Here is a 23,368-nt window from a genome sequence, read left to right on the forward strand (position 1 = left end):
AAGGCAAATTGGCTCCATTTTTAAAATCACTTGTTCAAATGATCAATAGTTTCATTAGCCCGGTAAAATTTTGTTTATATGGTAGTTTTGGTTAAGCTGGAGCTATAATTCCCAGAAGTCTTTTCCTTATACGGTGTCCGGTTAGATTTGCAAAAGAGACAGAAATGAAGTTGCTGCTATTTCTCTCTGGAGTCTTTGCAGCCTGATAGATGAGGGACACAGACAGGAATCTTATCTCACTCTTTGCCACTTCATGTCCCGATCTTCCTGACCAGGAAGGGGCTACAAACTCACAGAAATCGCTATACAGAATCAATGGCTTTCCAAAGGCTTCTTCATTTGTCCTCCTTCCCAGTCTCATTTTAGCTGCTGAATATCCATACGTCCTTTAATTTGTCCACCAATAGCAGTGTTCCAGGAGAGGTGAATACTTCCTTTCTCTGACCCTCCAAATCTCTCTTCCAAACCATTGCTCCCCACTTTCTTCCACAGTTTCAAAAGGCCTATTTCCTAGATCAAATTCTTTACAATATTTTGTCCTGATTAAATCCTGAAAATCTGTGTATTCCTCCTACAATGTGTCTTTCATACATAGAATGTGATGTATTCACCTTAATTTCTAGCCAGTATGCACTTTTCTTGAATATACTGGTAAAGGAAAATATATTTTATTTCATCCTCTTTCTCTTTTTTTAATTAAGTAGAAACTACAAGTTTAGGGCTTGTAGTTTTAACATATAAGATTACTTCTGCACACTGCAGAATTAGAACAGTTATACAAACTTGGAAATCCTGAGTCTATATGCCCTGACACATGTCCTTGAGGAGTTGGAATGACAAGTTTGAGAGTTGTTATGAAAAAAGTGCTTTAGGCTAGGGAAAGTGGCATTCTTAGGAAATTCTTGAGACTTATACCCACAAAAATGTAACCTGAGAGATTTTTTTAGAGCTCCTTTCCCAAAGATTTTGTTCCTGGAGATCTGGGATAGGACCAAGGGTTATGCATTTCTCACAAATATCCCAGATAATTCCAATGCACATGGTTGTGGGTTTCTTGTTCAGAAAGATGAGATTTTATTTTGAATATATCTCAACATACTATTTTCCTCCCTGGGGCTTTCTGTTCACCTTTATCAACCTTCCTAAGTAATAAAAAAACAAAAAGGCAAAAAATGAAAGTACAGTTTTCTCCAAATTTTCTGGACCATGCAGTCTCTTACTTTAAGGAATTTGCATCTTTAAATGTGATAAACATGTAATCTGGTGAATTAAACATGTTACACATAATGCATTTAATGCTTCTAAACAAAAAGAGGCTTAAAAACCTCTTAGAGCGCTATAATTCAGACAAATTATATCAACATTTTACTGTAAGAATAAATTGAATTCATGTCAAAGTATTACTTTATTCATGGCATGAGTCTGAATCTCTTGAGATTTATGTACATGTTACTAAAGAGCAACTTTCCCTGCATAACCCCATACACATCTCCTTGGCGGATGAAAAAAACAAAAGAAAGAAAAGAAAAAGGAGGAATTATTTTCTTGGTTAACGCCATGGCACAAAATCACCCATAGGGAATACATTCCTAGTCAGATATTTTGGGGGGGATGGAAAAAGGTATCTCATATACATTGAACCGTGCTATTCTTTTTAATATTCTCATGAATTTTTACATAATGCTGGAATAATTGACATACTTGAGTTATCACACATAAGGCAGAAGAGTAAAAATTTGTCTAGAAAAAGGATAACGTAATAGTTATAGTGAATCATGGTAGCAGACTTCAAAGACTAGCCAATGGGTACTTCTGGAAATGCTCTTTTCCTTATTAACATTCTTCGATAACATAATAACTATTGCTAGTTAAAAAAACAACTATTAAAGAGAGGATCTGTCAAAACAACAGATTCCCCTTTTGAGCGAGCAGCACAAACTCTTCACCCTCAACTGGAGGCAATCAGCAGAGATTCAGGGCTACACATAGCACCGGACAGTACAAAAGCACTTTGGAATCAAAGTTTTCTTTCGACATGTGTCAGTTTTCAGCTTGAAACTTCTTTGGCTTTTCTCTCATCCTAAGATGGCCTAGGACAGACACTCCTCTTACTACCACTCTGCACCAGGCTGCCTCACAAATGCCTCTCCCGGTGGAAGCATGCATAGCTTAAGGAGAAAACTCTATCTCCTTCATCTTTTGTCCTCTTCTTAATCTTCTTCTTTCCATCTTCTCCTTGATAACTTGCTTAATGGCTTAGGTGAAGAATGTTAAAGCCAAGAGGAGTCATGAGATGCAGCAAAAATAAGACAGTGTCCCATCTCATTAAGATACCCCCTTCTTGATGGATTCCTCTAAAATAAATGTTTTGAAGTAGATTCTGCTTCTTGTGTGCAAAGGAAAACTGATGGAGGCAAGGGTTAGAGATGACTTTTGAAAGAGTTATGTCTTCTTTTTTTTTTTGTTTTTGCACTTGAAACTATTTCAAGTAAAATCTCAAATGTGTCCTGGAACATTTCTGAAAAAATGCGTATGGGTTTTATCAGATGATAAAAACATCAACTTATATTTAGTAGTTAGGTGCTCTTAATGCAGCCCTCCCACAATAACATGAGTTTAATTAGATAAGCCAAATCTACCTGAATTAATTTGGCTTTAGATTTTGATTAGCAAGTTTTTAGGAAAGTGAGGAATACTTGTATTTCATTTTAAAATCTTGGTAGAAACAAGGAGAAATTTCTTGGTAGAAAACTGAAACATGAATACAAAGTATTTGCCAATAACATTTTAAAAGGAAATCTATACCAATCAAAGGAACTGTTTGTCTCAAAATTATTTCCTCTTTGCTGATTTTTCCATACATTCTAGAAACCTGAAACTTGAGTTGGTCTAAGATTGCAGTGTACAGATAGCTTTGTGACTTCAATGTGTCTTTATTTATTTTAACACTCTAGGTATATAAATACAAACTAAAACTTATATCCAAGAAACCAATTTCCACACCATTCCCTATTTTTATTAGCACCCAGGAAGAAAGCAATACGTATGAGCTGTGCAGAGGGACAACACTGTAGAAACACAGAGTTTGATATGACAAGCCAAAGATACTGCATCTGTGGCTTATTTCGTAGTAACATTGACTGGTGTTCTCAAGCCACATAGGTCTCCTCCTCCTATGAAATCATTCTTTAATAATGAGATCATTTTAAATTACACAAACATGTTTTTTTAAATAAAATCTACCCAGTGGAAGACAAGTCATTACTCCCAATATTGGGAGTCTGTCTCATGGTTTTATAAAATTCATAATCCTCATTTCTATATGCTTACTATTGACCATTAGTTAATACTATGTGCCAATACTTAATACTGGCAATTCTACAAAAATGTATTAGTATCAAATAATGAAACTACTTTAAAAAATATCTTGTGATAAAGTTTCTTCTTTTGTATGCAATTAAAAAAACACTGTTCTAAAAAAAAAAAACACTGTTCTTTTGGAACTGAAGTATAATTTGAAGCTGGAGATGCAAGTACTATATCTGAACGTTATCTTTCACTTTATAGTGTTAAAGATATATATGAAGTATTTTTTAAGAGAAAGGGGAACTGATGGACATGTGCCATAGGCCTAAGTATGAGAAAAATAATGCAATTTTTTTTTTTTTTTTTTTTTTTACTTAGCTATCAAATCCATTATCCCTTTCTTATTTGGTTGATCTACTTTTGGTGTTAAACTCTGTGACTGATGTTAAATTGACAAAACAAGCTAGTATTTGAGATGTTACATCACATAGATGGACAGCACAACCATTTCTTGTGTGTCAAAGGCATAGGGACAAGGCACTGAGCATTGTATGAAGTGATGCATCAATAAAAAACAGTGTAAACCCATTAAAAGATTCAAGATTACCTGAAACAGAGAAATCTAATTTCATAAATAACTTGTACCTAACTTATACAAAGAGCTAATAATGCTCAAACAGGCTTCATGATGCAAAATACGCATTGTAGAAGAAAAATGATTTTTAAAAATAATTCAACAATTTTTTTTTTTCAGATTAAGGTCAATAAATTAATCAATATTCATTGTCCTGCATTTGTTAGCTACTAAGAAAACACATGGACTTCTCTATAACATCTTTCATTTACTTAAAGAAACGAAGCAACCTAACAACTTCTTAATGTGTTTTCCAGATAAGGAAATCCAGCCTTGAAACTACTGTTACCAAAATGTTGTCTTTAAAGAATAGAGTTAAAAAAAATAAAAAAAAAATAAGGAACAGAGTTGTTAGTCTTTTGTTGAAACCCCAATGTTCCGTCTCTTGAAAAAAAAAAAAAATCAATTCTGCCTTGACCTGGAAGGGGAATCTGGGATTCTGATGGAAGTTTAACTTAGGATGATTTCAGGAACAAACCCCTGCCATGATATTTATCCAACATTTTTTTTAAGATGTGAGTTTTCTTAAGTCATCTGATTTTGGTTTTTCATTCACATAGTCTATGATGGCAGGATATACATGGCTCAGTAGGCCTCTTCACTTCCTTTCTTTTTGTCCCAACATTTTTTCTTGATGGGAAGGAGTTATAAAACAACCCAACAGAAGACCATGAAAATGTGCAGATGCCCTGGAATGTGATGGGACAGCCCAAGTTCAGTGTTTAATTCTAAACTGCAACATTCCATGATTTCCCAGTATTCTGATTCAACATGCCTTTCACAATCATTTCTAGAACTCCAGAAGACAGTATCTGGGGAGAGCTCAGCCAATGAAGTAGACAAGTGGTTTTCTTCCAACCTCACAAACTTGGCCTCTGCAAAAGTGTACAGAAACTCTGAATGAAAAAAGGAGGAGGAGGAGGAGGAGGTGGGGTGAAACTGACACATGCCTCTGGCCTCTGGCCCAAAACCCAGGGAAAATTGTGAAGCCAGACAGGCAACCAGTTGCTTGCTTCATTATGTTGATTATACTGCTGATTTAGCCAGTTGTACTTTGTTTTCCTGAATTATGACTTGTTTGGCAAGTTCACTGGAATTAATTCTCAAGTTCTCTTTTAATTTATTAAGCTCAAAGTCATGGAGAATCTTGATAGTCATTAACTTTTCTCGCTTAATTCTGTCCAGAACATCTTTTGGAACATCAGGGATCATCCAGGCCAACAAAAATTTAACTAAAAACACAACATGCTGGAAGAAACATAAGAGAAAATCAAGAACACTGTTAGAATTATCAAATGTTTAGCAGGAAGTTCTTATAATTCATTCATTCAATAAACTGTGCTCAACACAGAAGGTATGAGGAAAACGCAAAAAGATACAGTTCCTGACCTTGAACTTTCCCAAAAAGACAAACATTAAACAAATATATACTAAAATGTGTAATTACAGAAATTTCAGTTGATCAGGATTATTGAATATGCTCTTTATCTATGCTCACTTCTGAAAACCTAATAAAATATTTGTAAGGGGATTTTAAAAAATCGTCTAACTAACAAAGACAAAAGAAAGGAGGGAACAGTGGTAAAAGACTCAAGAGAGGGGAAAAAAGCTGACACTTTGGGGCCCCTGGGTGTCTCAGTGGTTGAGTGTCTGCCTTCGGCTCAGGTCGTGATCCCGGGGTCCTGGGATTGAGCTCTGCATCAGGTTTCCCGCAGGGAGCCTGTTCTCCCTCTGCCTAAGTCTCTGCCTCTCTCTGTGTAAATAAATAAATAATGAATAAATAAATGAATAATAATTTATTATTATGAATAAATGAATAAATAAATAAAATCGTAAAAAAAAAAAAAAGAGAAAGCTGGCACTTAAACTTCAATTGGTGATATGATGGTGGTAAAACCCAGTAAGTCAAAAGCCAACTTTGTTTTAGATCTCAGTAAAGCTCAGGAAAGATGGTCCTAAGGACTTTGAAGTGGTTGGGTGGAGTTGAAAACAAGAGGATTAGCCAACATTTGGCAAAAGGAAAAGTTGAATTTTCAGGAATTCTCTTCCATCATCATCCAGGTATTACTTATCTCCAACCTTCCCCTGGCAGCAACTGAGTTAATTTACTTTGTGCAGAAATCAAAACAGAAAGCTGTGAACTCAGGAGCATCAGAGACAGTGGAGGATGGAGGAGAGAAACCAAACTGAAAACAGGGCAACTAAGTGAAATTCAGTGACTCCTAAGATCCCGAGTTTTCTTCTATCTTGCTCAGCTCTCAGAACACAGACATAGAAAGGAGTTCGGAGGCCTTTGGTCTGGGGAAAGTAAGTAGTCTATGAAATTAGAACTGCAGATACCAAAATTTTGTAGGTTTCAAATGAAAAGGTCCCCTCACTACCTCATCACTCTATGGTGAAAGCCACCAAGTGACATTCCTCCTGTATGCACACAAAGCCTATAATCAGTTTCATTCATTCATTCTTAACTACGAGCAGATTGCCTATAATCAGCAAATACACAAGAAAGTCTCTAATGCAAAAGAAAAATATTGAAACAGACAAATAGAAACTAAAAGGAGACAGATAATAAAGGAGCAAAAGTACAGCAGAAAAAAAGACAAAAATATGGGACTCCTGGGTGGCTCAGCAGTTGAGCATCTGCCTTTGGTTTAGGACATGATCCTGGAGTCTTGGGATCTAGTCCCACATCGAGCTCCCTGCATGGAGCCTGCTTCTCCCTCTGCCTGTGTCTCTCCTCTCTCTCTCTGTGTGTCTTTCATGAATAAATAAATAAAATCTAAAAAAAAAGAGAAAATATGAGTTCATATGAGTTCATCTATTTATAGGAGAAAAAAATAATTACAATTTCAAAACAGGAAGTGTAACACCTGAATAATAGATCTTCAGAAAGACAGAACAGAGAAAAGAAGAATATAATAAAAAATAGTATGTATAAGCAAATTTCCTCAACTTGAAGGGTAGGCATGTTTTCAGGTTCACAAGGGCTCAGAGAGGTGTCCAGAAAAACGAGTATTATCCAATAACAAGAAACAGTCTTGTGATGTTTCATAAAAGAAGGACTAGTGAGAGAATCCTTAACTCATATTGATTAATAAAAAGATCATAAAGACTGGGGAATTGGAATGGTGTTGCATCTTATAACAACACCAACACTGACAGAAAATAGAGCACTGTCTTCAAAAATGTCAGAAATACCTAAATCAGGTTGGTTGAAAAATTTTCAGGGAAAATGACTTTCAATCTTGAACTGTAAACCATTGGGGATCCCTGGGTGGCGCAGTGGTTTGGCGCTTGCCTTTGGCCCAGGGCGCGATCCTGGAGACCTGGGATCGAATCCCACATCGGGCTCCCGGTGCATGGAGCCTGCTTCTCCCTCTGCCTATGTCTCTGCCTCTCTCTCTCTCTCTCTGTGACTATCATAAATAAATAAAAATTAAAAAAAAATTGAACTGTAAACCATTTACTCATCTATGAGGAAAGAAAAGAAATGTTCAACATTCAAGGTCTCAACAATTGACCACCCGTAATTTTCCTCAGAAAATTACTGAAAAATGAACTTCATCAAAAGAAACTCGTAAAAAAAAAAAAAAAAAAAAGAAACTCGTAAACCAAGAATGGGAGAAACACAAACTGCAGAAAATAGTTTTCCCAACAAGAGAAGGTAAAGAGAAGTTCTAGGATCCTGGTGAATCAGACCCTGGGATGACTGAAGACATTAATAAGAATAATAAAGAAAAATCAAGACAGCCCTGGTGTAACTGACCAGACTGAAAGGTGATCTAAAACTTATGATGGAAAATATGGGAATGGAAGAGCGATGGAGTCGAACAGAACTGAGAGAAAGAGAGAGAGGAAAAATATGGGGAGGGGTACACGTAAGACTGCTCTCTTTTTCATCACGTAGAATTTGTGTGTGCTTGCATTAGACTTGGCTATCACTGAGCCTCGTGGCACAGTGAGAAAGGGCCTGACCTTTATTTCTCTCCCTTTCTGGACCTCACGTCTTCTGATACGGAATGACACTATGAAACTTACCCAAATCCCCGCTCTGCATTTGTTCTCTTTTAATGTGTACCTTATACACTAATAAGACTAGATATTCCACAAAAGGGGAAACACTATATAGTGGACAGAGCAGAGGCTTGGGAGTGAAACACCTAGCATTGAAACCCAGCTCCAATATTGGCTGATTATCTTTAAACCCGCTGTAATTCTGTTGAGTCTCAGATTCATTTTTTTTTTCAGATTCATTTTTCAAGAGTGAATAATAAAGTTTAACTTACAAGGTCATTATTATAGTGTCTGGAACCAGTATGTAATAGCTGTTCGGCAAAATCAGTGAGTTCTCTTATCCTTTTCCGACCCCGAGGGAAGAGGCTGTATTTTTTCTGTTCTCTCTATTACCTTTGTATCTTCAACAATAGTAGGTGAGTAACAGGCAACAATCCATTGTGCTGAAAACATCCCTAAGTTGCTTTTCAGGACAATGAATCCTTCCTTCAAAACAATTCGCTGAGATAATACTACTTTTCTGCTGAGCAGATACCTTTAGAAATCTGAAGGGAAAACACAGACTAACTGGAATGCAAGTTAAAGAGAAGCTTACTTCCATAACGATGATGAAGGTCATCTTGGCAGCGAGGACGTGCCAGTACTGCATATTATGAAAATATTTCTGTTCATGATCAGGAGGGTATCTGTAATCTCTGTACCTGAAAAAAAAAACAGAATTAAATGCAAAAAATTAACTATAGCTTCAAATAGAAGACCTACCATAAATTCTTATTATTTCTTGTAAGAGACACTTTTAATTGACTACAAAAGTAAAGTCGTAGGAAGTAACTGCTATTATGATACATTTCTTTTTTGTACAGATAAAAATCATGGCCACATGTTACTTATATATAGTGGTTTGGTGCAGCAGGAGACACAAGTGAAACTTCTCTCCTGCCCTTCAAAGTCAAATTTCCCAAAAGAATTAGCAAAACTCCACTCCCTCTCTTCCTACTCTTTAACACACTTAACTGAAACACATTGTCTCCTGTCATTAAACTGAGGAAATATGCTAATCCTCATCTTTTTTGGTCTTTTGAGACTAAGACTTGAAATTGTTGACCATTTCTGTTTTTTTAAAACTCTATTTTCTTTTGGCTTATCTGACACTGCATTGTTTTCATTTTTCTTACTATTCTTCTGGACTTTTCTTAGTGCTCAACTTTGTAAGCTCACTGTTCTCTACAAAGTTGCTAGGCATTGATTTCTTCAGAGATTTAGTCCAAAGAGGAAGTGATGAAATCAAGAACTGACACCTGTCCATGCTCTTACACACTATACTATGACTTCTCTGTCTGCAAATCTAAAAATTTAACAATGGTTTGGTCTACCTGTGTGTCCACCAACATTGTGCTGTCTCTTTGCTGTTTTGCAGATGAAGTAGCTCATTTAAGGTTTACGTGGTCTTGATGTACTCTCTCTACATATGTATACGTGTATATATATCTATATATATGTTATGATCTTTATGTATATATATAATCTTTATATCATATATACTTATTATATACAATCTTTGGATCATAGAGAAAAAAGATCCTCACAGTGTATAAGACGTTGAGTGTTGAAACAAGTTCACAAATCTAATCACATGCTTCCTGCATGGAAGAAACCCTTTAAGTGGGATGGGTAGTGAATTTATCATCCTACTTCTCCTTTTCTCACTCTATCTCTTTTAAGAACTCTAACTCTTTTTAAATTCAAGTATGTTACATGCATATATAATAAATCTCTCCAGTAAATTTAGGAAACAAGAAACAATTCAAAATTGATATTATCTTTATCCATAATACTCTCTTACTTTTGTTCATTCTACTTTTCCAAATAAGATCCATATGATGAGTGAATTCTAAAGCTGATGCATTCTACCCTGGATATTTATTGCCCCAAGTAAACCCTTCACATTGCAAGACATGGAGGAAATGGAGAACTTAAAAAATACATTTTACAAAGCAAAAGTAAAAGCTAAGAAAACAAGAGGAAACCTGCAAGTGGTGAAGTCCCGTTTTTCCCAAGGTGCAGTGTGGTTTGGAAAATCAGCTATCAGGAATGTTGACAGGCTATCATTGACATATCCTCTCATGGGCTCAGTGGCATCCTTTGAGTAGGCATAGTAGTAAACTAAACGGGGAATGATGTCCGATGTAAATGCAACAATAAAAGCCTAAAAGACAAGGCAAGAGGGAAACCTTGAGCTAACAATTTGGTTTTTAAAATCTGTGATTTGCATATCTCTCAGTCCTATAGGGATGCAAATGCAAATGATTAAGATGCTATTACAAATCACGTTTATGTATGAGTCTCTCTCCTAAAACATGAACTAGTCCTTTTAGAGTGTTATGATTTGTATTCCAAGATTTCCCAGCTAACGAGTGGCCTAGTTGAAAACTGAACCTAAATGCATGTAGCTCCAAAAGCTATTCTCTTTCCACCATGGCTTGTTATTTCTTATTATTTGTTTCACAGCACATTTCTACTGTCCTTAACCAAATTTATTTGCCTGAACCAACACCTTAAGCTAGGACAGTGTGTGCACATGAGTCCTTGCATGCGTGTACAAATGCACACACTGGTAGGTGGCTGGTGGGAGGCAACGGAGACAGAGAAGATCATGCCATGGTAAATTTCCCACAGTTCACTGCAATTAATTTCAGTATTTGATCCTATAGGAATGCTATTTTCCCATCCTTCCCTAAGCTCTGGAATAGTATAAAGAGCACATTTCTTTTAGGTTAGGTAATTCCACTTAAAACCATCTGGTGGGGATCCCTAGATGTCTCAGTGGTTTAGCGCCTGCCTTCAGCCCAGGGCGTGATCCTGGAGTCCCGGGATCGAGTCCTACATCAGGCTCCCTGCATGGAGCCTGCTTCTCCCTATGCCTCTGTCTCTGCTTCTCTCTTTCTGTGTATCTCACGAATAATAAATAAAAATCTTTAAAAACAATAAAACCATCTGGCTCTGCCTTCTACATTTTTAGTGGTAGGTTTTTAAAAAAACTTTTAATATTACATCTACAGCTACTGGTCCATTCAGGTTTTCTATCACTTACTGAATAAACAGGCAGTTTTTATTTTTTGAAAAGGTGACAATTTCAAATAGATTTTAAAATTAATTGGAATAAAGAAACATAATGGTCTCATAATTTTCTCACCTGTATCTTATAACTCTTTTTTTCTTAAGATTTTCAGAGTTTTGTTTACTTTATATGTCTTTTCAATAAGCCAAATCTTGATTCACTTAGGAATTATACTGCTTTTTATTTATTTTTCAATTTTATTATTTCTGATTCTATCTGTATTAATTCTTTCTTACTACATTCTGTTGATCAGTTTTACATTTTTAAGTTTCTGAACTCATGCTCATCTCATACTTTCAAGTTTTCTTTTTAATAATAAAGGCATTTATTGCTATGAATTTTTCTGTAACTGTGGTTTTAGCTAATTCCTATAGGTTTTCATCATTTTAATTAAGTGCTCTTTATAATTTCAATTTTGCCTCCTCTTTATACAATAAAGCTTACTTAGAAGTGAGAGTGTTAGGTGGTTAGATTCTTTTATTATCTTTATTATAAACTTAATTTTTATACCATTATTGTATGTAAATATATATTGTAAACATTTCTGCTTTGGGGAATTTAGTTTTATCATCATTATTTATCATCATAAGTGCTCCATAAACATAACACATAAATGTTGTATATTCTCTATCTGTAGCATACAACTTCATGTATAATCAAGCTTTAACTGTGTTATTCCAATCTTTTTATACCACTACATCTTTTCTGTCTCCTTTGTCATATGCTGTCAAACTGTATCGTGGTTATTTCAAGGAGACAGGTTTTACAATTTTCCTTGTATTTCAGAGTTTGCACGTCATAAATTTCTCTATGTTGTTTAGTGTACAAAAGTGTAGGGAATGGGGGCACCTGGTGGCTCAGTCAGCATCTGATTCTTGATTTTGGCTCAGGTCATGATCTCAGGGTCATGAGATCAAGCTTGGTGTCAGGCTCTGTGCTGGGTATGGAATCTGCTTAGGATTCTCTCTCTCTTTGCCTCTGCCCTGACCCTGACCCCCCATTCACTCACATTCTCTCTCTCTCTCTCTCAAAAAAAAAAAAAGTATAGGGATGATTTATTGTTATGGATGTCATCATGAGGAAATCAACATAAAGACTGAGTTAAACACCATTCACGTCTCCCCATCCCCAAGAAAACAAAATAAAATACAAGGCCATCCAAGCAAAATAGGTCCACTTACATTAGTTGCAACAGAAAGGACAGTCATTCCATAAAGAATGTCTTGCCAAACACCTATGCTATGAGCTTTAGCAGCTACAGGTCTCCTGTACTGAGTTGTAAGTTTCCAGGCGTCCACACGGATCTCTATAATATTATTCAAGAGAGCAAGGAGAGGAGCCAAAGGAAAAGAGGCCACAAATAAGGTAACAAATCCAAACTGGATAACTGTAGGGAAAAAAGAAAAATTACTGAACTCATTATTGTGAAGGAGAAAAAGGAGAAAACTCTGCCCAAATCCTGCAACATCCTCATTTTGGAGGGATCTACACCACCAAAATGCTCCAGGCCTCCTTCCATTTGCCCACTTCCTCCTCCTCACTGGAAGCAATAGTGACTTAGCTGCTTGCTAGAACAGAAAGGAGAAACTGGGCACATACAGCTCAGTTCTGTCCTTGCTTTCTTTTGACATCTACTTGCCTGAGGAAAGCATCTCTTCCTGTTAGATAAGAGATTCTCTTTACTCTTCTTAAACGTAGCCTTTTATTATGGGCTACATTTAGATCAATGTTGGTCTAGTCTTTACACTGGTATTGGCCTATTAGTGGGGTAATCAAGTTTTTCTATCCTGCTGAATCTTTGAGGTGAGGGATAATGACTGATTCATTTGTATGCCTCCAAGAGCCAGATGTGTTGGGTAGATAAACATATTCAACTACAAGCCTTATGAACAAATACACTGTTTAAGGTTTGAAGACACTAACAGGTGAAAAGGCAGTGCAAAGGAAGATACTTAAGAATAAATCAGAAAATGAATCATCTAAAGCATTAGAAACATATAAATTATATGTGGGCCAAGAAAGTATATATTTTTCTGCAATGAGGTGTTTGTTAAGGTCCCGATCCTCTATACTATCTTGACATCTTTCTAAAGAAATGTTATTCTCTTTCCTCATTAAGACCTAACACCAATGTAAGTTAGCTTCTCTTCCCATTTTATATAGTCCTCTATTTTTAGATGAATCTCAACTGTTTCTGGATTTCAGCTTTTCTCACAGGAATTTCTCAAAAGAATTAGTCTTGCCATTTACTAAACCAACTGAACACCTCTAGTAAACTAAAAGAAAATTCAGAGGAAGTGTTCAGTAGAAACAGCTTGGTTCAAATCCTACATTTGCAGGTTCAAATCCTACATTTTTTATTTATAATCTTTGTGGCCCATGGCACAAACTGACCCATTCAAATTTCAGTATTCTTTAAAACAAAATGCAGTGAATAAGGATTACTTGTGGAATGTTTCAAGATTAGGGATAATGTACATAAAGCATCTAGAATAAACTAACTCAGCTATGTCTCAGTAAATGGTAGTTAATTTTCTTATGAAAACTTTATTTTGTTATTTAATTTCAGTGATAATCCCAAATTCATTTATGCACAAGTAGATTTGATCCTTATACAATTAATTAAAAATTGCATCCCATAAAGCAAAGACTACCCAATTTTACAACCAGCTATATGAAACAGACTTCTCCTGACTTGTCCTATTTATCTATTTCAATCCAGGCATTATGTGTATGTATCACAGTGGAGAATCAGTAACAATTTTAGGTCATTTTTTCATTCCACCATGCTTCTATGGGCCTTGAGAGTAAGTTGAGAAAATTATCCTCCTTAATTCACCAGACAAGCAGAGAAATAACTAGAGAGGAAATATTTAAATGGACTTTGTAAGCAGTCTCCATCATCATCCCTCCTAAAATTCACCTCAAAATCTCTTCTCTGTTCAATCTTTAGCATTTTTTATGCATTTCTTGTGCTCAATGTGAACTTCCCCTGCACAACTGTTTTTAGCCTGGTTCTTTTGAGCCTAAATGTATGTCAGGAAATGTCCTTCAACTTATTCTCTCTCTGGACTGTCAGTGAGGCGAACAGGAGAGTTATGCAAGCTAATTTGAGACAGGGGTTGAGAAGTGAACCTTACTTTATTTGGTTCAATAATATTCACATTCAATTGATAGGAAAAATATCTCTAACATTGGTGTTTTGAAACTAAACTTTATTCTGCATTCTATCTAGTAAGAAATATGTCCATCCACCTGTCTTTTCATCCACCATCCAATGATTTATTGGACACCTACTCTGTGCAAGGCAGGAAGATACAGTAGGAGCTGAAAAAACACTTAATTGACTCAGCCTGACTCTAGGTTTCAAGACAGTGGTTAAAAATTACCTGTTTCTAAGTACTCATAGAATAGTCCAAGAGATCCAAAAGTTTCAAGGTCATGATCTTGCTCCCATCGACTGTACAGCTTTTCAGAGTTGGTCCGAGCTTTTCGACGTCTCCACCAGTTCAGAACCATACTGTCAGAAGTGATAAAAGTAAATAAATGATTAGAATTTAAAAGAGAGGGGTCAGATAATCAAAGTGTTAGATCTAGAAATTGGCAGTAAGAGAGGTTAAGTAACTTAAGGTCACAAAGCAAGGAGAAGTATGACTACAGCTAAAGTCGAAATAAAAATCTAGTTGTTCTTCTTACAACACCTGCTGAGGTCAAAGTTCTTTATTGGGGTGATAAGAAAATAAGACAACCCTAACTCTCCCCATGGAAATATATTTACTCAGATATGGTTTTGTTAAAAAGCATGAGGAGGAGAGGGTCATCATAGGACTGCTTTTTTCTAATTTACTAACCTTTATGTTGCCATGATACTCAGAAGGATGCTCAAGGAAATGAGAAATTGGTTACAAGAGAAAAACATAACAAAGGACATATAGAGGCTTATCAAATATGTGAAAATAAATGCAGTAATCCTAAACAAAATGTCGCCTAACTTATTTCCATATATTTATAAAATGATGTATCATGATAATGCTGGATTACTTTAAGAAACAAAAAGACTTTTTGATTAGAAAATCAATGTAATAAATGAATTAACAGATTGAAGTAGAAAAACATACGAACATGTTGACTAATGCAGAAAAATAGATTCAAGTACCTATTAAAAACTATTTACAATAAAAGAAGGAAATTACCTCAGTCTGATCAAAAACATCTACCAAAATCCTGAACATCATTCTGAACAGGGAAAAGTTAGAAGCATGTCCTTTAGAACCAAGAACAAGGTAGGTCTGTGCATGATCACATTCAAGAATCTATTAGATTCAGCAAAGGAAACCACCAACAAACTAAAAGATAACCTACTAAATAGGAGAAGATATTTATAAATGACATATCTGATAAAGGGTTAATATCCAAAATATAGAAAGAACTTTTACAACTTAACACCCAAAAAACAAATATCCCAATTTTAAAATGTCAACATGAATAGTCATTGCTCCAAAGTAGACATATAGATGGCCAACAGACACATGAAAAGATGCTCAACATCACTCATCTGGGAAATACAATCAAAATCACAATGAGATATCATGTCATACCTGCCAAAATGACTAAAGTAAAAAACAATGAGGAACCCTCTTGCATGGTTGGTAGGAATGTAAACTGGTTCCGTCACTGTGGAAGACAGTATGGAGGTTCCTTAGAAAAGTAAAATGAACTACCCTATGACCCAGTAATTGAACTCCTGGGTATTTTCCCAAAAAACACAAAAATGCTAATTCAAAGGGATATATACTTGTACCCCTATTTTTATTGCAGCATTATAATAGCCAAGTTATGGAAGAAACCAAAGTGTCCCCTGATAAATTAATGAATGGATAAAGAAGATGGGGTAGGGGTGCCTGAGTTGGTTGAGTGCCTACCCTTGATTTTGGCTCAGGTCATGATCTCAGGGTCCTGGGACCAAGCCCTGTGTTGGGTTCCATGTCCAGCAAGGAGTCTGCTTGAGATTCTTTCTCTTTCTCTCTTTCTCTTTCTCTTCCCCCCTTCCTTTTGTCCAATATACCCACCTTTTGTGCTCTTTCTCTCTCTAAAATAAATAAGTCTTTAAAAAATATGTGATATGGGGCAGCCCCGGTGGCCCAGCGGTTTAGCGCTGCCTTCAGCCTGGGGTGTGATCCTGGAGACCCGGGATTGAGTCCCTCGTCAGGCTCTCTGCATGGAGCGTGCTTCTCCCTCTGCCTGTGTCTCTGCCTCTCAGTCTCTCTCTCTCTCTCTCTGTGTCATGAATAAATAATAAACTCTTTAAAAAAATGTGATATGTGCACACATGTGCACGCGCGCGCGCACACACACACACACACACCATGGAATATGAGTCAGCCATAAAAAGAATGAAATCTTGCCATTTACAACAACATGGAAGGATCTAGAGAGTATACTGCTAAGCAAAAGTCAATCAGAGAAAGACAAATACCATATAATTTCATTCATATGGAGAATTTAAGAAACAAAACACACAGATAAAGGGAAAAAAGAGAGAGAGAGAGACACACACAAAAAAAACCAGACTCTTAACTGTGGAGAACAAACAGATGGTTACCAGAGAGGAGGTGGGTGAGGGGATGGGTGAAATAGGTGAAGGGAATTAAGAGTACACTTATCTTGATGAGCACTGAGTAATGTATGGAATTGTGGAATGACTATATTGTACACCTGAAATGATTGTAATACTTTATGTTAACTACACTGGAATTAAAATTAAAAAAGAAAAAAGAAAAAAAAAAAAAAGAAAAAAGAAAGACATCTTACTTGAATAAAGTAGCACTATGCAGAGCAAACTACAAATTCATGGTCAATTTAATAAATAATTTTCCACAAACAAAAATAATCTATGGGAGATGTTAGCACAGCAAACTGAAAAAGAAAAAGGCCAAACAATTGGAAATGAAGAGAAGAAATCTCTGACTCAGATTATTAACAGTAATGTGAATGAACTGTCTGCTCAGAAAACCCAAATGAAGTTAAATAAGAATTATTAGAAATAATAATGGAGTTTTCAACATATTTAATACACACAAAACACAGGTAGGAAACATAAGTTTTAAAAAGATACCATTTACAATAGTAACTAAAATTGAAAGTACCTTTAGATGGATTTGACAAAAGATCTGCAAGGCCTATATGCAGAAGTTTAAATCTTTATTTAAAGCCATTAAAGTCCAAAATAAACGTTCATGAAATAAAAAGACCTCACATTATAAAAATGCCAGTTGTTTTTATTGAAACAACTGAAATGTCATTTCAAACAAAAAAAATTTTTCCATATGGGGTCTGATAAGATATTTCTAAAATTTGTAGAGAAAGAGAAAAGACAAAAAGATAGCCAAGATATTTCTATAGATGAATAAGCTGGTAAGACTTGGCCCACCGGAGGTCCAGACTTATTACAGAGCTGTATTCATTAAGAGTGTAGAATTGGTCCAAGGATAGACAAATCCTGGAACAGAATGGAGACTTAGTAATAGCCCTGCACTTGCTACATGGCATAAGTGGCACAGTACACCATGGAGACTGAAGAAGAGGAACTTCTCAGAAATTGGTAAACACAATTACATATATGTGTGTATGTGGAAAAGAAATTAAATTTGAACATAGCAAACAGAAAAATCTCTTCCATGTATAAACAAACTTCAAAAGAAAAAGACAATGTTAAAATGTTAAAAATTTAGAAGCAAATGAGAATACTTTTTTGATCTTGGGGTAGGAAAGGATTTATTAAATAAGACTTAAAAAATGCTAACCCTAAAAAAAAAAAAAAAAATGCTAACCCATAAAAATTGGTAAATTCTGCTGCTTTAATAGTATGTACTTTTGTCCATCTACACCACAGGTTCCACAGAGAGTGATTTAGCCCACAAGGGTATATTTGCAATGTCAGAGACTTTTTTGGTTGTCAGAGCTGGGGAGAGGGTGGGCTACTGGCATCTAGTCTGTATAGTGTCTAAAGATGCTGCTAAACCACTTGCAATGCAGAGGACAGGTCCCCGACAACAAAGAATTATCTGGATCAAAATGTCAACAGCGCTGGGGATGAGAAAAAAAGACGAAATTTACGTTGGGATAAAATATATGCAACCCATATGACCAAAACCCAACCAAAAATACAGTTATAAGGTATTCCTAGAAATCATTTAGAAAAAGATAAATCGGTACAAAAATGGCTTTTCACCTCTTCACTGAAGAGGAAACACTTGTGCCAAAAATGCTCGTTTGTGTTATCAGTCAGGGACAGGCAAAATAAGACCAAAGTGAGATTATCATTCATACCTTCCAAATCTGCAAAATTTAAAAGACAACAAGAAGTACTACAGCAAATATATATTAAAATGAACATGTAGGATGCCTGGGTGGCTCAGCGTTTGAGCATCTCCCTTCTGCTCAGGGAGCAATCCCGGGGGTCCTGGGATCAAGTCCTACATCGGGCTCCCTGCATGGAGCCTGCTTCTCCCTCTGCCTATGTCTCTGCCTCTCTCTCTCTCTCTGTGTCTCTCATGAATAAATAAAAATCTTCAAAAAATAAAATAAAATGAACACTTATTTGCTGCTTATATCCAAACAGAAAGACAAAGAGGAAGGGCACAGAACCCCTGAGAATTTTCAGACCATATAAAAAAGATGGGCATTCATGGAACTGGAATCACAAAGGAAAGGGGATCACCCAGTTCAAGCAAGAGGCATCTGCCAGGAATCCCAGGAGAACTTCCCTGTGCTCCATTCGGATTCCTAACTCCTCAGTCCCCGCACAGTAACCAAGATCTTAAATTTAACAATAATCACTTCCCTGCTTTCCTAAATATGGTTTTGCCATCTATGTGATCCATTGTCAGTTAATTACTAAATGAGCTGTAAGGTTTACAATGGGGTTTGCTATTTTGCAGATGGAGGTCTAATTGTTCCAGCACCAGTTGTTGAAAAGACCGCTCTTTCTTCAATGAACTGCTTTTGCACCTTTGTCAAAAATAAAATGGCCATATTTACGTAGATTTATTTTTGCAATCTGTTTCATTAATCCAAATATGCATCCAGTCAGCAATCCCACCGTCCTGATTCACAAAGTTTTACAGTAAGCCTGAAGATCGAGTAGTGCAATTTTTCCAATTCTATTATCAGAATTGTTTTGCCTATTTTAATTCCTTTCCCTTGTATATAAATTCGAGAATCTGCTTGACTATATATATATAGAAAGAAATTCTGCTGATGTTTTGATTGGAACAACAAATCTATAGATCAACTTGGGAGATAACCAGCATCTTTATTAAATTGAGTCTTCCGGTCTGTGAACACAATATTTTTCTGCATTCATCTAGATTATTTTTTTTTCCATGAGGATCTGTAGTTTTTAACATACAAATCCCATATATTTTTTTAGATTCATATCGAAGTATTTCATTTTATTTGGGGTGCTAACTACTTCTGTACTGATCAATGTTTCTTGCAACCCATAATTTTGTCTTGTGTTCTTTTCTTGCTCAACTACACCTTTCAGTTCTTTTTCTAGTGAGGGCCTATGAATGTTAACTCTTGTTTTTCATGTCTAAAAGTTGTCTTTATCTCACCTGCTCTTTATACAGTAGTTAAACTGGTTCTAGACATCTAAGGTACACATTTATTTTATTCAGAATCTTGAAAATACTGTTTTCGTATCTAATGCTAAGAGTAAGAAATCTGTGGACACTGTAGATAATAGTCCTTTTTTCTTCTGAAATATTTTAAGATTGTTTAGCACTCATGAAATCTGGAGTTTCACCATAATGTAGCTGGGTGTAAATTTAATTTTATTTACTTTACTTTATACTATGAATTCTTTTCATTTCTAAAACTCATGTTTTTCTTCATTTCTGGAAAATTTTCAGCAATTACTTATTTGAAGATTTTTTTTCCTCCACCATTTATTGAATTCTCTTTTTTTGGAACTACTAGCAAGTTAATATAGAAATATCTTAATATACCACAAAATAGCTTCCTGTCCATTAATTTTTAAAATTTCATTGTCACTCTGTTGTGTTGTACAATGTGAGAATTTCTCAGCACTATTTTCCAATTTTATAATTCATTCAATTGTGTCCAGTCTCTAATTGATATCATCTATTGTACTCTTTACTTAAAACACCATGTTTCTTTTATGTGTAACTGATTCTTTTTCAAATTAATTTGCTCTTGTTTCATTTATATCTGTTTATATTTAAATCATTTCCTGACCATTTTATTTTTATTTTTATTTTTTTTAAAGACTCTATTTATCCATAAGAATATACAGAGAGAAGAGAGAGAGGCAGAGACACAGGCAGAGGGAGAAGCCGGCTCCACGCAGGGAACCTGACGCGGGACTCCACCCCGGGGTCTCCAGGATCATGCTCTGGGCCGAAGGTGGTGCCAAACCACTGAGCCACCCAGGCTGCCCTTCCTGACCATTTAAATGGCATTATTACCTCCTTTTATGTTTTTAGGCTTTGCCAGAATCTTTCTAAAGATCACTTTCTAAAAATTAATTTTGCCAGCTGCCTTTGTAGCATGAAATCTCATCATAAGTTTTGGAATTCTGGTTTGTAGGCTTAATTTTACTTGCTTCTTTCTTCTTTTACTTCCCTGTGTGTCTGTCTCTTTTTCTCTCTGTGCATATTTACTCTCACTCTTGTGTTTGGTTTAGGGGTCATCCCCATTCTGCCTCCAGGTTCTCAATCTAGAGCTGGGACTTAAAATAACAGCTTAGTTATTTCTGTACGGCAACTGGGATGTGGTATATCAGATACTGCTTGCAAAGATATGTCATTTTCTTCCTTTGTCAGCACATGAAATAGAACCCTGGTGTGAGCTGTGGCTGAGCTGTGGGGAGAGGCAGAAGCTGACCTGTGAAGGAGGCAGGAGCAGGGGGTGGGGTGGGGGGTGTTTTCAGCCTTCTTTCATGGAGAAAGGAGAACAAACCCAATCCCTAATGTCAAGAACAGTTACACCGGCCAAGCCCCGATCTTAAGTGGAGCACTTTAGTCCACTTGATACTTGTAGGTGCTAAAACCTGATGCTGTCATTTCCTAACTAGGAACCCTGCAAGACGACAGGCTTATGATTCTTTCTCTTTTTACTTCTGGAAATTTTCAACTTAGATTTGATATCAACTATCATTTTGGTTTTCCCTTTTGAGAATGTGTTCATTATTACTATTCTTTTGGAACAGGGAGCAATCCCTTCACATAATAAAACTTTATGCATGACCAATTTTTGTGCCTACGTGTGTCCATGTCATGTGGACAGTTTTATAGTGTTCAACTTTCAGCAATCTTGAGAAATAATATGCAACACATAGAATAATGTACAGAGGATATAACATTTAGATTTCCCAATGGAATTTCCTTTGGAGAGGGGGATAATACTTGACACTCAGCTTCACTGAAGCAATAAAAATCCATATCTATAAGCCTATATTACTTTAATGCATTCCTGACTTGATTAAAAGTGAGTTTTTGCTCTGGGCTTAACCATTTGTTAACAATGATACCATGGGAATCAAAGAATTCTATCTTCTTCTGAAGGAAATCCCTCATGGTTACTTAAATCAACAAAAATTTCTAAACCATACATACGGATAAATGGCTTCTTTAATGTTTCCAAAGATCTGTTTTCCAGTCATGATGATGGTCAACTGGGTTGTCAATTCTATTAGACAGCCTCCAGGGTCACACTAGTCAGAAGCAAGAAGAAAAAAAAAATGAACGATGGAAGATAGACTTTTGCAACAAAAGAGATCTCAGACCTGAAGACTACAATCTGAAGATTTTAATGGGAATGGATACTAAAGGGATATAAAGAGATCCTTGACTCAGTAGTTTCAAGCAGAATCACTAACCAGTTACGAGATAGCTGCATTAGATTCAGATTGCTGGGTCTCGTTCTTAGAAAATCCTAAATCTTTCTGTCTGGGCCAGGGCTAGCAGTTGTTATTTTCTCCATGTGACTTGGATGCACAGGCAGGTATGGAAACCACTGATGTGGTCTAGTCTAGGACTCATGGTGGAGCCCTTGTTATATTTCTGGAACGCTGTCACCTATTCTTTTCAGGAAGCCTTCAGGATTATAGACTCACTTATCCCATTTCATAGGTCATATTCTATTCCTAAATAATAAGTACAAAATAAGTGCTTGACCAAAAGGAACTGGAAAGTCCACCAGATGATAAGATTGTAAGACCAATACTCTCTGTGGAGAGTATCAGTGTCTTAGACTTCTCTTAAATCTTGATAAAAATCTGAGTTAGTACTGGGCACACAAAAAAGTATAATATTGAACTCCTGAAGCCACAATCTCTCAAGAGAATTCTTACCTCTTCACTTCTCCACACATTAAACATATATGTGTATTTTCCGGGATAGCCCACAAACTTCCCTTTAAAGAAAGCTACGTAGAAGCAGGACGAGTAAAAATTCACAAACTGAAACAGGAACATTTTCAAAGTAAGACTGCTCTCATATTCCTGGTAAGTTCGAGGAATTTCTGTTAAGTAATAAAACACCAAGGTTAAATTATGCATCTTCCTGTTTCTCCCCGAATTTCGTATTGTCTGGGACAAGTCACAGTATTAGTCATATTATTCTAACAGCCTATTGAAATATGACCCGCTCTTTGTCCTAACAGACCAGCGTTAAGTAACTACAGATTTGTGCTCGGCTGTTAGAGACTCCATACTAACCTAATCACCGGAGAAGCCTAGGAAGCAGTCATTACTATTTTTAGAGAGGTAAAATACTTGCCTGGAGTCACACAAAACACGGAATTCAAACCCATATCAGGCTGGAGAGGCTTATGCTCACCCTGTACCCTCGCTGATACCCTGTGAACATATCAGATCTCTCTCTCTCCTTCTTGTCTGTTGTCAACCACGTTTAAACAACGTAAAGGGCATCTTCAAGGACAGAGGATGATTTCCAAGCTACATTGTGTTTTCCTCTCATGAATTAAATGGTTATACCAATTTTGAAAATACTGTCATACAAATGGTGGCAGCAATAATACATTTTCTCTCTCCTTTATTTAAAATGCATGACCAAAAAAATAAAAAAATAAAAAAATAAAAAAAAAAATAAAATGCATGACCATGATCTATCACTTACTGAATTCCAAAGATTAAAAAAAAAAACAAATTAGATTCCCACAACATCAGAGAGAAGCATGAGAAGGTGTAAGAGAGTCAGGGAACATGTATTTTTGAGCTGATGATCTCCCAGCACCATAAATTGATCCAG

The 23,368-nt window shown here is 36.0% G+C and overlaps 1 protein-coding gene across 2 annotated transcripts in view; it reads right to left on the reverse strand.

Moving 5' to 3' along the window:
• Window positions 1-2,913: 2,913 nt before the first annotated feature.
• The window catches only part of ANO5 (anoctamin 5), an 88,420-nt gene continuing 67,965 nt past the window's right edge, over window positions 2,914-23,368 (reverse strand). For both annotated transcript variants that reach the window (XM_041730719.1, XM_041730718.1), the window contains exons 16-22: window positions 22,450-22,619; window positions 21,713-21,810; window positions 14,462-14,592; window positions 12,254-12,459; window positions 9,982-10,160; window positions 8,550-8,655; window positions 2,914-5,188 (exon numbers count right to left, since the gene is read on the reverse strand). In XM_041730719.1, the coding sequence (XP_041586653.1) occupies window positions 4,967-5,188; window positions 8,550-8,655; window positions 9,982-10,160; window positions 12,254-12,459; window positions 14,462-14,592; window positions 21,713-21,810; window positions 22,450-22,619 (1,112 nt within the window). In that variant the 3' untranslated portion in view covers window positions 2,914-4,966. The remainder of the gene's footprint in view (window positions 5,189-8,549; window positions 8,656-9,981; window positions 10,161-12,253; window positions 12,460-14,461; window positions 14,593-21,712; window positions 21,811-22,449; window positions 22,620-23,368) is intronic.

This window comes from Vulpes lagopus, chromosome 15 (assembly GCF_018345385.1).
Source record: "Vulpes lagopus strain Blue_001 chromosome 15, ASM1834538v1, whole genome shotgun sequence".
Taxonomy (NCBI): domain Eukaryota; kingdom Metazoa; phylum Chordata; class Mammalia; order Carnivora; family Canidae; genus Vulpes; species Vulpes lagopus.